The 15,876-nt window shown below is 43.3% G+C and overlaps 1 protein-coding gene across 2 annotated transcripts in view; it reads left to right on the top strand.

Annotated features, from left to right (window-relative positions):
• CWC27 (CWC27 spliceosome associated cyclophilin) overlaps positions 1-15,876 on the top strand; it is a 226,962-nt gene that overhangs the window by 57,542 nt on the left and 153,544 nt on the right. For both annotated transcript variants that reach the window (XM_075932399.1, XM_075932398.1), the window contains exon 10: positions 5,495-5,664. In XM_075932399.1, coding sequence (XP_075788514.1) covers positions 5,495-5,664 — 170 coding nt within the window. The remainder of the gene's footprint in view (positions 1-5,494; positions 5,665-15,876) is intronic.

Below are 15,876 nucleotides of genomic sequence, written 5' to 3'. Positions count from 1 at the left end.
AATAAGGGTGGATAGGCGGCCGGCAGAAGTGATGATAGACTCAGGCTGTGGACAAACCATGGTAAGAGCAGACCTTGTGGAGGGAGGCCACCCGACAGGAGGGCCCATTTGGATGCAGTGCGTCCATGGCAACGTGCAGCCCTATCCCATGACCTGGGTTCAGATACACGATGGATATCGAGGGGGCTTATGCCAAGTGGCCTTGGCCATGACTCTAGCCTATCCTGTTTTGCTTGAATGAGACTGGCCAGGGTTCTACCAGCTACTACGGTGATGGGGTCGTAGACAGGGAGGTGACCCTTGCCGCACAAGGGAAAAATTGACCATGATGCTGGGTGACGGGCCTCCAACCCCTCCAAAGTCCTCAGGCATCGCTGGGGACCAGCTGCCCTTCGATCTGGAGATCAGGGAAGGAGATTTTTTGCAGCACCAGAGGGAGGACCTGTCCCTTCAGAGGGCGTGGGAGCAGGCGAGCGGATCTGAAGGGAAGGACGAAGCTGGCTCACGCTCGCATCAGAGCCCATGGTTTGAGGTACGGGGGGTTTGGCTGTATCGGGTGGTGAATGGCGGGGATGGGCAAGGGGAGAGCAGACCACTGTTGGTGCCCACGAGATATAGATGGCGGGTTATGGAGTTAGTCCACGCTAATCCGAGGGCAGGGCACTTAGGATGGGAGAAAACCCAACAAAGGGTCCTACAGAGGTTCTTTTGGCTCGGCCGCTATAGAGAGATACAGGACTTCTGTGAATCCTGCCCTGAGTGCCAGCAGACCTCCCCAGCGAAGGTGCCCAAAGCCCTGTTAGTACCTTTCCCCATGGTGGACACCTTTTGAACAAATTGCACTAGACCTGGTTGGGCCTCTAGAGCGCTCAGAGCGCCAATCCAAAGAAATGAAGATGCGGACATTAAGAGGTATTTTATCTCGGGTACAACGTGGGAAGGGGACAGCTAAAACCACTGGTCGATAAAGTAAGCGCCATACACGACTACCCACTCCCAGTGACAAAGAGGCAAGTGCGGCAATTCCTGGGGTTGGTGGGGTATTACCAGCGATTTGTGGCTGACTCTGCGACATTAGCAGCCCCCTTGACAGACCTGACACGAAATGGGCAACCCCAAAAAGTGCGATGGGCCGAACAGAGCAGGCGTGCCTTTCGGGCATTGAAAGAGTGGCTGGTGAAAGTCCCAGTGTTGATACAACCTGATTTTTCGTAACCATTTATACTTCAGACAGATGCCTCAGAGGTGGGACTGGGGGCAGTATTAGCACAAGAAGTGAGAGGAAGGGACCACCCAATGTTATATATAAGTCGTAAGCTATTCCCCCGAGAGACAAATTATGTGACGATAGAAAAGGAGGCCTGAGCTGTCAAATGGGCCGTGGATATTCTCTGTTATTATCTTTTAGGAGATTGTTTCCTGTTAGTCATGGACCACGCCCCGCTCAGATGGATCCAGAGCATGCGAAGTACAAACACCAGTCATGTGCTGGTACCTGGCGTTACAGCTGTACTGTTTTAAGGTGGTTCACCGACTAGGGATGGCACACCAGAATGCGGACTTCCTATCACGTATAGTGGGAAGGGACATGGATCATGGGGAAGGAGTGGGGTTCGTCTTAAGGGGGAAGGAGTGTGATGGGGCAGCGGAACCCCGCACTGCTTGGGAGTCGCTTGCCCCACCAGAAAACCGGGACTCAGCTGGCGTGGAGCCCGGGGATGCGGCAGCTGGCATAGGCCAGGGGAGGGAGAGCCAGTGACGGCGCTAAGCCTCAGTGCATGTGCAGAGGTGGGGGCCAATGCCAGGATGCAGGAAGCCATACCCGGAGGTATGGAACAGTGAGCGGAGGTGGGGGACACAAGGGATTGGCTGAGGGAAGATGGGTTGATCCGTCAAAAAGGCACGACAGGCCCGAATGAGGGGCTGGCACGTGGAGGAGGCGGCAAGGGTATGGGCGGACAGGGTAGCCGACCTGTGGAAAGGATCGCTCCCGAGTAAGAGCCTGGAGGGGGTGAGGAAGCAACTCAGAGCGGGCAGCGGAAGTTCTGCTTGCGGGCTGATGAGTTGCAGCAGACAGCCCCGTCAGCCAGGTGGGGAAGGAATCACCCCCACCTTAGGGCCCTGGGTTGGGACTCGGACAGAGGGCGAGCCCGAGTCCCCCTCACTTCCCCTTGTGGGCAGTGCGAATTATTGAGGAATGATCCAGAGCGGGTGTAGGAAACCATAAAGGGGGCGTACCGTGACAAAGGTAGCTTCCTACAGGGGGCCACTCCAAGATTTTGGTAAGTGGTCAAGGGGCACACTTTTGTGGAGGGAGTGCAGGGTCTGGGACAGCGGGTGGGGTATAGAAGGGAGCTTGGAATAGAGAACTGGGGTGGAGGAGGAAGTGTGGGGTCCGAGAGGGTATTTGGGAGAAGGAGGTGGTTATGATGTGGGGCAGAAGCTTTGAGTGCAGGATCCAAGAGCATCTATGGGTGCAGGAGAGGATTCTGTCTTGGAGGAGGATTATAGGAGGGGGTGCAGGGTCTGGGAGGGGGTTGTGACCTGGTACAAGGGGGAAAGGGAGTGTAGAGGGTTTGGGTGGTGATGTGGAGCAAGGAAATGGGGTGCAGGGTCAGGGAGGGGTTATGGGTACAGAAGAAGATTCTGGACTGGGAGAGGGGTGTGGAAAGGGGTGAAAGGTCTGGGAGGAAGTTGTGACATGGAGAAGTTGGGATAAGGGAATACAGAGGGTTTGGATGGAGGCCTGCGCCAGGTAGTTGGGGGGAGAAAGGGTTTGGGGTGCCAGAGGCAGGCTGGGAAGTGCAGACTCGCTGCCTGTGTGCTGGGCAACTGCTCCATGTGGCTCTGCTCCAGCATGGGGAGGCTTCATTCGCTGCCCCTGCATTCATTAAAATTTCTCTGCTCTTATTGGCCATAAACTGATCAATGGGAACTGGGGGATTTTGCTAGGGGACGGGGACAGTGCGTTAAGCTTTCTCTTCCCTGCCCAGACTGCATAGCAATTAGCAGCCTGTTGTTCAAAGTGGCTGCAACTGCTCTCTAGTAAGCGTGACAGCAAGGCAGCCAGAGGCCGGATCTAGCAGCTTGGCGGGTCGAATTCAGCCCACTAGCCACCTCTTGCCCACCCCTGATTTAATAGTTCCTCTAATACCTAAAATAGCCTCAACTAAATAACCTTGTTTCCAAAAAAAATTATATATGCATATATTGCATGGGTTGAGAGGGTGGTATGTTTAATTGTGGGAAATTAGATTATTTTCACATAACTTTTAAAAATTGCATTTCAAATATAATAAGTGGTAAGATAGAAGTACCATACAGCAGATATTGGCACTAAGATTAATAGCGGAGAAAGCTCAGCGAAAGAACAAGAACATCTTCAATTGCTTTGTTGATTTTCAGAAGGCATTTGACCCAAAATGACTTGGGTGGTGTTGGAGTCATGTGGTGTGGATAGCCGACTGATACGGTTGTTGAAGGATATCAATGATAATGCGGAGGCAGCGGTGAGAACGTGCGGAGAATTGGAAAGTTGATTTAGAACAAGTAGAGATATGAGACAAGGCGATCCCATATCGCTGAGTATCTTTATCACTCAAGCAATGCATAAGATCAAGGAAGAGATAGAAGGGATATCGGTGCACAGGATGAGAATTAACAACTTAAGGTTTGCGGATGATATAGTTATCATCAAGGAAGATGAAGAGAAGCTAGTGAGAATGGTGCAGGTGCTAACTGAGGAAGGGAAGCGGTATGGACTGATTATGAATATTGATAAAACAAAGACGATGGTATTTGGAGATAAGGAAATAGGAAGGAAGATCAGTGTAGATAGGCTCGAACTAGAGAACATAGGGTATGTCTACACTACCCCCCTAGTTCGAACTGGGGGGGTAATGTATGCATACCGAACTTGCTAATGAAGCCCAGGATTTGAATTTCCCGGGCTTCATTAGCATAAAGCCGGCACCGCCATTTTTAAAAGCCGGCTAGTGCGAACCCCGTGCCGCGCGGCTACACGCGGCACGGGCTAGATAGTTCGGACTAACAAGCCATTCCGAACTATCTGTACACCTCGTTCACCAACAAGGAATTATATAGGAAGATACAGCCCAAAGAGAACCTACTGCAGAAGGTTATGCAACAGAAGTTATCGCTATTCGGGCATATCTGCAGAATGAACGATAAGCAAAAAGTTAAGACCCTGGTATTCAGCATAATGGATGGTCCGATTAGAAGAGGCAGACCTCACAGAGAATGGGTAGATGATATAGTAGATTGGTGCAGAGCTAGTCTACGGAAACTAAGCCACTCCGCACTGGACAGGGAAAGATGGAAGTAAATAGTGAGGGAGGCATCGGACACCAACGGGCATTGAACCCATGATTGTTGATGAAGATTATTATCTCATTTGTATTGAATGTGGGAACGGATAATAGAGATTATCTATTGCCTAACCAATAGATAGAATCAGCAGGAGTCATGTCAGTTTATTTGTCTATAAAATATTTTAGCCACACATAATTGGTACTATAGAAATAGATTACATAGAAGGTTTTGAATGATAGGAAGTTTACAATCATAGATATTAATTGTAAATCAAAAGGATACAATAAGATGTAGACCACTTCCCTTGCATGGTCTTTTCTATCAAGGTTAGACTATGTAAATCTGCTGATGCCATTCCATCAGCAGTAGATGCTGCTGGTGCTAGTTGAATGATTAGTTTCCATGACAATTCGTTTATCATCTTCTCTGCTATATCAATCATGATGTGAATGCTTGCCCACTGAAATCTGGTTTAAAATCCTGAACTGAGGTTCTAGCACTTTGTTAGAAAGGAAATGATTCTCACGTAATTTATGTAAAAAATGTATTGACTTGAACTGTTAAACCTTATCTGTGATTATTGATAATGGACTGTCAAACTTTTTCATAGCATAGACTATATATTAATAGATTATTATGTATGATCACCTCCTTTTCCATTCAGGATGGTATAACAATTCTGAATTGTAATTTTTACATGGAAAATTAATATTAAAGAAATATTTAATTTGACTTGTAATAAAGTTTAGAATCTGGAATTAGTGAAGATACCTCAGCACCATGTCACCAGATGGCTTTGGACAGGTCCCTAGGGGTCCACAAAACACAGTTTGAGAATAAATGATTTAAGATATTAAATAGTGTGGGGCTTTAAGATATTTAAATACCTGTATTATCTGTGATTAGCTCTGAAAAAGGTATGTCCTTCATTGTTATTATTGATTCACCATCTAAATTACTCTGAAAGATATTATAGAGGATATGTTCTGGTGTTTAAATAGTTCATACTTTGAGGTAGTTACAAAATATTTACATCTATGTGCATATAAATTGTAAATGTAAGCATTATAGAGGCTCTCTTGCTAAGACATTGTTTCCAGCTTAAAAAAATCCTCTTGCAAAATAGAGCTAAAATGCAAGCTGTTTGTTTAAATCAATGTAGGAAGAAAAGGAGGAGGTTGATAGTGATAATGAAGAAGGTGAAATGGATAGTAATGAGAGATACCAAGTGAAAGAACGTGTAGCTAAAAAGTTGAGAAAAGAGAAAAATGAAAATGTTAAGCTACCATTTAAAGAGGAAAGAGAAACTGAAAAGAAAATCACCAGTCGCAGGTAAGCAACATGCAGTTTTTTCCTGATTTAAATTTATTTATTTATAATAAGATGTTTAACTTTAGCATTACTTTTACTATGCTGAATCTTACATATTATATTTGAATCACTGAAGTTAAAAATTTACTTCTCTAAGAATTAATTGCTTTTTAACTTCACTGATAAGCACATTTCTTAATTTTTCATCCTGCAGTGGAGTTAAATGTTGATTTCCTGCAAAAATGGTATAAAAGTAATTATATAATTTGTATTAATTTTGTGTAGGCTTTTCTTGTTCCCATGTGAAGGAATTAGGTGGTTGTGTTAAAATCATGGGATTTGTAATTTTGCTGATGTCTATAATAGGGATGTAAAAGAGTAGTCGATTAGTCGACTATCCAATAAGCCTAGGCTTATCTGGTAGTCAAGTTGACTACTTGCATTCCCCGGTCCCTCTTTGCTGTCTCTATATCAGAGGTAGCAAGGTGAGGGGGGGAAGCAGGAGCCAGTGCTGAGGGGAGCCAGCTTAATAGCTGGTTCCCTACAGCACCATCTCTGTGGTGCCGCTTGACCCTCCTCCCATGATGCTGCTGCCTCTATCTTAAGCAGCAGTTGAGAGGGGCCAGCGGAAGCTCCGGCAGCAGCCCCTGTCTGCGGGGAATCCCAAAGGGGAGTTGGGAATCTCTGTGAGCAGGAGCTACTGTGGCAAAGTAGCCCTATTCCTGGCAAGTGGGGTCCCAGCTCCTATCTGCGGGGAGTTTCTGTGGGGAGTTCTGTGCGCTGCAAACCGAGGCTGCTCGCAGCAGTCCCTGTTTGTGGGGGGTCCTAGCTTCCTGCTGGGACCCCCAATGGACAGAGGCTGCTGGACCCGGAACTGAGCAAGCTCGGCTCAGTCCTGGCTCGTGCCGGGTCCAGAAGCTACCCCCACTGTGGCTCTGTAATTTAAATATAGTTGGCTCAAACACTAGCAAACTTTTAAGTTCCACATAAGAAAAAGTCAGACTCCCATTAATTGGGAAAATGCCATAAAACCTATAAAGATATAATTTAAACTACAGATTTATTTTACATATTAATTTAATGTTAATTTACTGCGCATTTTCTGTAAAATTGTCCTGCATCAAAAGACTACCCGGTGAGACTGAGGTAAATTCTGTTAATTCACTAAAAGCAAGCCTTCTTTTTCTTTTAAATTCAGGGCTTATAGGATATATAAACAATGTCTGAGGTTTTACCCTCAGAACTTGATGAAGGTTGCTGTTAAAGCAGAAGTAGTGAATTCTCTTTCTTTCAGGAAAATTTGTCAAATTGACACATCTAGCTGATTCATTTATTAAGCCTTCCAGCCTTGTTATCTGTTTTATGTTAAATAGCCAGAACTGGGAACATCAAAGGGAGTGTTTCTTCATTTTTCTGAAATCGTATCTCTTCAGGTATAGGGATGGCAAATAAAAATGGTCTGTGGAATAGATATGAGGACACTGTGAAGAATATCAGTGTCCTGTGTTTGGCCCTGGAGAGATGTTTTACATGTTGCCCATGATTCTGTTAGTTTTAATTGCTATGGGTATGTGTAGCATTAAACTCTAGAATCTGTTATTTTTCAACTGATAGGAGTTTGACATTCTCTGATGTAGACATTAAAGCCATGCCACTGTTTGATCCAAATTCATTTTTATTAACTTTAGGTCCCAGTGTGATGATATGGTGAGCCCGTTATCATATTTGATGATTCTGCCTTAAGAATAAATTCTTCCTGTACTGGAAATAAGTGATATGATAGTCTCCTAAGATTTCTCCACCTAGGCTAGTCCAAGCTTCAGTTGTTCAGATCAAACAATGCTACAGCAGTTGTCTGTCAACAAACAGAGAGTAGAATCAGTAGTGCATGACTTCAGTGGGAGGTTTTAGTAGCATTTTAGTGTGTTAAGGAACATCTGGTCCCTATCACAGTTATTCATCTCATCAGAAATTTAAACACAAAAGCAGAGTCAGCTTTTAAAGTAAATTAATGGCTTTTAAGTAGGGTAACTTTTTCAGCAAATCTACAATAAGTTGGGTCTGTCGTCTTGTTTCTTTAATACAAAATCCAAGTAAGAAAGTTGAAAAGAGAAAATAACATTAAAACAAAAGACATTTTCTGAAATTCATGGCACAAGCATCCAAGGCACCACTTCCTGTAAATACAATTATACTCAGAATGGTGAAGCTAATTTTGGTTGCTTCAGCATGTGTCAGACCTTTGGTATATGAATCTTCTGACTTGGAAGATCATCCCATTCAACATTAGTGTTGAAGCCTGAGGGACAAGTAATCTGTCAAGATGTTTATATCTTTTGGTGTGTGAAAAGGTAATGCCAAAGTCTTTAATACACTGTCATATTTAAACTCCAAAAACAACAAAGAATACTGTGGCACCTTTAAGGCTAACAGGACTGCTTGTTTTTGCAAATACTAACTAACACAGCTACCCTCTGTGACTTAAGCGCTAAAGTTCAGAACAGCTGATTACATCAAATGCATACTTTCAGATAAAAGAAAATTTCAGATTTGTGCATCAGGGATCAAATTCAATTTTAGAATTCTATCAAGTTGGCCTTGAAAGCCTCAGGCATCTGCTTGTTAAAGGCTAGAGAGTATAAGCTGGAGGTTTTGCGCAGAGAGATCCCTTCTAGTCTAATGATTCTTTAGAATGGTGAATCATTATGAGCATTTCTTTACGTATGCTTGTTTTCATCCTGTAGGTGGAGCTCTAGTACAACACATTTATAAATACAGTAGTTTCATTTATTTTCCATAATTTTTATTTACATGACATACAGTGTGCAGCCACAGTACAAAAATAAGCAAAGTAATACAGAGATGCATTGGTTACCTATGGAACAGAGAGGATATGTCCATGGGTAAAAATATTTTTTAATTCCCCAAGTTGCAGGAATAGTACCCTCATTTCTAGAAGGAAATCAAAAGGTATTCATATGAATCAAGATAAGTTTTTAGGAGATAAATAGAATTTTTCCCTATTCTACGTCTGGTCATTAAAGATTTCTTTTTTTAAAATGTAAGTAAGGCAATACTGTGATGAATAAACTCTCTAGAGAGTGACTGGCCAGTAAAGGAATGGGAAGAAATGTTTGAGATTATAATAATGACATCTGAAAATCAAATGAAAGTTCTCATGTCTCTGGAATTAACCACAAAGATCTGAAACTAGTGATGGAATGGATATTTCTTATTTCTATTCTTAGTCATCTTCTGTAATCATTTTAGCTGCATGTTTAAAAAATGGTCTGTTTTCTTTTGCTTGGATTATAACAAGATCTTTGTCTAAAAGATGGCATTTTAATAGTAGACCTTTGCAGCCATCTCATTGTTTCTTGTACTTTCCCATCTCTGTGTCTTTATTCATCCATTAACTCTTTTCTTATTAAGCTTTTTGGGGCATTTTTTTGTTCTGTTTCTACATTTCCTAGCACAATGGGGAGCCTGTTCCATGACTAGTGCTCCTGGGTGGTAGGTTACTGTTACTAGCACACAAGCTCTACTGTATGCCTGGCCTATTTCAGAATCTACAAGATAAACTAGCTAAAAGCTCTGGTAGAATAATGTAATATTTTTAAAAGGTGTATACCATTAAGACTCGAGAACACTTTCTAAGACTTTGGATAAACAATAAGAACACATTGGCCATGCCAGAAGAATCTCTCAAAGACCCTTTGTAGGATGATCCTTTAATACTGCAATATAAGGTAGCCAAGGTTAATTACATGAAGGATCTTTTTGAATTGAATTATTTAATGCAAGACCCACTTTACGCTTCCTAAGAGTTCATATATGTTTATCATTACAGCATTGTCATTTTTATTCATAAACATACCCACTCTGGGATGATACCCATTAGTTATATTTTAAGACCTTATCACTTATTTTTAAATCTATTTAATATATACCATGTTAATTTTATATTCTATATTTTAATCAAAGTATCATGGCATTATCAAGTCAAATGTCTTGAAGAAATCTAAGCATATTGGTTTTTAAGTCTTTCCAAAACACTGCTGCATAAGGAAAGGACTGATAAATTATTCTGAGTCAGAGGCTATAATTACTAATTCAAAGGTAAAAGAAGTGATACAAGAAGTAATTCATGTTATAGGAAGTAACCTCAATTATACAAATTCAGTTCTAACAGCTCATTTGTTCAGAAATTTCCCTTAAAAATGTTTGAGAAAAATGATAACATTGTAATACAGAAGCAATTAACTTTGTATACTGAAATTGTGAAACCTTTAAAAAATTCTGATAAAATATATAGCTAATAGTGAAAGAATGCACAGGCAAATTTGTTGGCTGTGTATTTCATTCAAATGAGTCTACATCTTCCCTTAATCTGAATGTTTGGTATAATCATTCTTTCTGTGAAATTTTATACCTCACACAGCAATATAAATGGGAGAAGTTCTTAATAGTATTTGAAGGGATTTCACAAATTGAGTAATACCAAACATGGGGAGTATAGTGAAATTAATTATTCCTAGTTGTAGCTGGACTATCTCTAACCTCTATTTAATGCAGTCCTTACAAACAGGTTTAAAGGCACATTTATTTAATCCTTTCTTCCTAAAAGTGCAAAAGAAGTTATGGGTATACCCTCAAAGATTCAGAGGTTTTAGTTCCTACATACTTACATTTTTATCAATGACATGAATGAAAACATAAATTGAGAAGGTGGTAAATAATGAAGAGGACAGATCACTGATACAGAACAGCTTAGATCCTTTAGTAAATGGGGTACAAGCAAATGAAAAGGGTTTTAAAAAGCCAAATATAACACATACATTTAGGGAAAAAATGTAGGCCATACTTGTAGGAAGTAAGGAAGCAATGAGTCTAAAAAGGATTTGGGGTCTGAAGTGAATAATAAACTGGGGTCTGAGGAAAATAATAAATAAGTTCCTCATTTGACCATGTGGCCAAAAGAGCTAATTGCCATTATACAGGTTCAGGCTGGTTTCGGAAGGGAATAATGCACTGGTAATGACTTCCATCAGACTGAAGTGAATCTCAGTCAAGGCATAGATGCTCAAACCATTTATTACTGGTAGTGAAATTCTTAGTGAAATCAAGATTTGGAAGCTACTTTCCATCTTAAACAATCATCTTACTGATCTATGCTCTAGGCATGCTATTGACATTTCATCCAGTTACATACTTGGGAGTAAAACTCAGCTGTAACCTGCTTTACTGCCCTCACCTGGGACAAATGAAATGTCTGATTTTTTTTCTAGTGTTTTCATACGAAATACAAAAACTGTTGGGACTCTCTTGAAGAGAAGACCCTTTAGATTCTCTAAAAATCTCTATTGGTCATGTTTGCTTCAGCTGAACTCTGTGGTTTGGGGGCACAGCCACCCCACACTCAACTTGTCCAGTAGAATTTGCCCACTCACGTTATTAGTGGCTGCTTGAATTATACATCAATTTCCAGTCTCTGTGTGCCAGTGCCCATAGTTCCACTAGATCTTTGACAAGATGCCATTACTGTGAAGTCTTCCTGGAGAGTTGTGACAGGTAAACAAACCTATTACATCTTGTGTTCACTGATACCACATTCTCTGGCAGAAAACAACACAAAATGCCAGTTGGAGGATCTGCTTGTTTTCCGAGGAGGAATTCCATTTCTGCAGACGAGGGTTTTACATCATAGCTGATCTTTTGACACCTTTTTGTTATGATAGTTTATACACCCTTAGACAGACATGTCATCTCTAGGTGAGATGACAGTTATGTCCATGTAGAGTGAAGCACCAGTGGGAAAGTATTTAATACATTAAGTAAATTTACTGCACTTGTCCCCATATCCACTTGTAGAGGAAATGCGACTATTCCAATGAGATGCTTTTCCACGTCTTGTGTAGCTACAAGCCCCGCTCTAAAGCCTGACAGCTGCGATACTTAGTTCTGCATACTTATATCAATATGTAACAACTTGGTACTTGCATTTCAGTGCTATCAGTGAAAGTTTTGATTAAAATCAATTTAAATGTTTCTTTTTGACACAAAACAAGAGGTGATATTCATCCCATTTATATGCTTCAAGAAATTCACATTTGAATTGTGATGTAAATAACTTTTAAAAGGAGCAGAAAGTTGCATGTTTATATGAATGAGTTTTCTCTTTAAGCCTGAGAACCATGCATGCTTTTACAGTCATGCAGTAGGAAGTGCACAGTTTATTGACATTGTCCCTCCCACCTTAGAAAGAATGATTAAGTGCCAATGACAAACTTTTGTGTGCAACCCTTTATAAACCAAACAAGGATACAAAGGTATTTTAAACAGATTAGAAGTATGAGGTTTTCTAATTATATACAAGCTTAGAACTTTTCATTACTTACTGGAATGGAGAAAAGGCAAAAGTGAGTTGAAAGATGAAAGTAATACAATGTTCTTTTTTCTAATTTCTCTATTCCTCAAGGATGTATCCCCATAGTCCATTGAAATGAGTAGGAATCTGCCTTTTGACATAGTACACAACCTTAAATAAGCAGATAGTGGTGCTTGTATACCAAATACGAAAAAGATTAGAATTCTGGAAAATATTTTTTCAGTTGCTAGAAGAAATTGATGTGTGAAAAATCTGGACAAGAGATGGGTGGATAATAGGCCCCTATAGAAGACAAAGCCTCAAATATTGGGACTGTCCCTATAAAATTGGGATATCTGGTCGCCCTTATTCGTAAAGCCAAAGCCTTCACAAAGGGCAAGTTGTGCCTGACCAATCTGATTGGCTTCTATGATGAGGTAACTGGCTCGGTGGACATGGGGAAGTCAGTGGACTTTAGCAAGGCTTTTGATACGGTCTCCCACAATATTCTTGCCAGCAAGTTAAGGGATTGTGGATTGGATAAATGGATGGTAAGATGGATAGAAAGCTGGCTAGAAGGCCGGGCCCAGCGGGTAGCGATCAATGGCTCGATGTCAGGATGGCAGTCGGTTTCTAGCGGAGTACCCCAAGGTTCGGTTCCAGGACCAGTTTTGTTCAATATCTTTATTAATGACCTGGATGAGGGGATGGATTGCACCCTCAGCAAGTTTGCGGATTACACTAAGCTGGGGGGAGAGGTAGATACGCTTAAGGGCAGAGATAGGGTACAGAATGACTTAGACAAATTGGAGGATTGGGCCACAAGAAATCTGATGAGGTTCAACAAGGACAAGTGTAGAGTCCTGCACTTGGGACGGAAGAATCCCAAGCATAGTTACAAGCTGTGGACCAACCGGTTAAGTAGTAGTTCTGCAGAAAAGGACCTGGGGGTTACAGTGGATGAGAAGCTATATATGAGTCAACAGTGTGCCCTTGTAGCCAAGAAGGCTAATGGCATATTAGGTTGCATTAAGAGGAGCATTGCCAGCAGATCCAGAGATGTCATCATTCCCCTTTATTCGGCTCTGGTGAAGCCACATCTGGAGTATTGTGTCCAGTTCTGGGCCCCCACTACAAAAAGGATGTGGACGCATTGGAGAGGGTCCAGCGGAGGGCAACCAAAATGATTAGGGGGCTGGAGCATATGACTTATGAGGAGAGGCTGAGGGACTTGGGTCTGTTTAGTCTGCAGAAGCGAAGAGTGAGGGGGGATTTGATAGCAGCCTTCAACTTCCTGAAGGGAGGTTCCAAAGAGGATGGAGAGAGGTTGTTCTCAGTAGTGACAGATGGCAGAACAAGGAGCAATGGTCTCAAGTTGTGGTGGGAGAGGTCCAGGTTGGATATTAGGAAAAACTATTTCACTAGGAGGGTGGTGAAGCACTGGAATGGGTTACCTAGGGAAGTAGTGGAGTCTCCATCCCTAGAGGTGTTTAAGTCTCGGCTTGACAAAGCCCTGGCCGGGTTGATTTAGTTGGAATTGGTCCTGCCTAGAGCAGGGGGCTGGACTTGATGACCTTCTGAGGTCTCTTCCAGTTCTATGATTCTATGATAATAAATTGACAGAAAGGCCTAGCAATGCTCTTCTGGATAACAGGATGTAAAAGATTTAAAAACAGGCAGTGTGAAGAATTTAGGCTTCACTTTAGAAATAAGTTTTGTAACAACACTGAAATACTGCAGGGAAAATACCATCACTTCTATAGTTGAATGCAATGACTTTTTCACAGTGTATGTCAGCAGTACATAATAGTTATGGATGGTAAGTGAAGAACAGCACATCCAATTAAAATTTAAAGGGGAATCTAAGCAGTCTTTTGTACAACAGAGTAATGTATTACAAAGATTTGTTCTACCTCTCTGCCGCAGTGAAGATTACCATTTTATTCCAGGGCTTGACAAATGGTGGCGAAAGCTGCTCGCCAGCTCCGCACTGCGCATGCGCAAGAGCTGCATTGCACATGCGCGCGCTCTCGGCGAGTAGATTCTATAGTTTGACGAGCCCTATTTATGACACTCCCCAGCCTCTCATGGTTTATAATACAAGATGAGACTAAGTATACTTAGACCTCCTCTTTCAAACATTTAGCTAGTTACCCTTCAATTACTAATGTATTAGGATTTCTGTCATTTCTTTATCCCAGAATATTATTTAAATCCACCTCCTTCTTGGTGAGACAGTGGGCCCTTTGGAGATTGCCACTTTTCTCATCATTTTGTGGCAGAGTACTGCATGTTCTGACAGAGTCCCTAATGAAAATTCCATATAATGAAATTAACACATGAAGCTGATTATATCAACTTCAAACTTGTGTTGATTATCTCATTTTGGGGATAGAGAAGGAGGCAAAGCTGCTATGGTAATATTGAGAAGGAGGCAAAGCATGGCACAGTTTGGGTTTACGCGGGGCTCAACACATGGCCCATGGGTGGGAGCCAAAACAAGATGAAAGTAGGAAGTTTTAGACAAAGTGGTTAATGTTTGGCAACATTTTATAAGCAGTTAACAACAGGGACTTACAATAGGAAGTGTTGGGCAACCTTATTAATTAGGCGGTTTTACCAACTCCATCTACAATAAATACTTTATTTGCATTACTGATCATATTCTCAGACCAAACTTAACAGTTCTGTCCTTTTGCTATACAAATGATCTCTATCATAATTTTGCACCCACAATAGCTTATGGACTCAGTAACTTATGTAACAGTCACGAAGATCTACAGGCAGTCCTCGAGTTACGCGGATCCGACTTATGTTGGATCCGTACTTACAAACGGGGCTTTTCTCGCCCCGGAGGACATGGGCGGTGGGACCGCCCAGACGCGCCGCGGTCCCGCCGCCCGTGTCCTCCGTGGCTTTGCTCCGCATCTCCCTGGTCTGCTGGGGGACTCCCCCCAGCAGACCAGGGAGACGTGGAGCAGCTTTTCTCGCCCCGGAGAACGCGGGCGGCGGGACCACGGCGCGTCTGGGCGGTCACACCGCCCGTGTCCTCCGGGGCGAGAAAAGCCCCGTTTGTAAGTACGGATCCAACATAAGTCGGATCCGCGTAACTCGAGGACTGCCTGTAGATCTTCGTGACTTCGTCCCGTCGCCCGCGTCTCCATGGTCTGCTGGGGGGGGCACAGCTAGTGCACCCCCCCCCCCCCAGCAGACCAGGCTTTTCTCGTGGACGCCTGTGGTAGAGCAGCTGGGGCACTGCCGGTTGGTCCCGCAGCGCCGCTCCTCGGCGCTACTGGACCAACCGGGCAGCACCCCAACTGCTCTGCCCCAGGCGTCCTGATTCAGCCGCTGCTGGTCAGTTTCAGCAGCGGCTGAATCAGGACGCCTGGGGCAGAGCAGCTGGGGTGCTGCTGGGTTGGTCCAGTAGTGCCTAGGAGCGGCGCTACTGGACCAACCCAGCAGCACCCCAGCTGCTCTGCCCCAGGCATCCCCAAGTCAGCCGCTGCTGAAACTGACCAGTGGCTGACTACAGGAAGCCCGAGGCAGAGTTGCTCTGCCCCGGGCTTCCTGGAATCAGCCGCTGATCAGTTTCAGCAGCAGCTGACTTTGGGACACCTGGGGTAGAGCAGCTGGGGTGCTGCCGGGTTGGTCCCCGCAGCGCCGAGGTACGGCGCTGTGGGGACCTACCCGGCAGCGCCCCAGCTGCTCTGTCCCAGGTGTCCAGATTCAGCTGCTGTTGAAACTGATCAGCGGCTGATTCCAGGAAGCCCGGGGCAGAGAAACTCTGCCTCGGGCTTCCTGTAGTCAGCCGCTGGTCAGTTTCAGCAGCAGCTGAATCTGGACGCCAGTTCCGACTTAAATACAAA

Source organism: Pelodiscus sinensis, chromosome 6 (assembly GCF_049634645.1).
Source record: "Pelodiscus sinensis isolate JC-2024 chromosome 6, ASM4963464v1, whole genome shotgun sequence".
Taxonomy (NCBI): domain Eukaryota; kingdom Metazoa; phylum Chordata; order Testudines; family Trionychidae; genus Pelodiscus; species Pelodiscus sinensis.
This window is presented reverse-complemented; position numbering and strand designations above follow the sequence as displayed.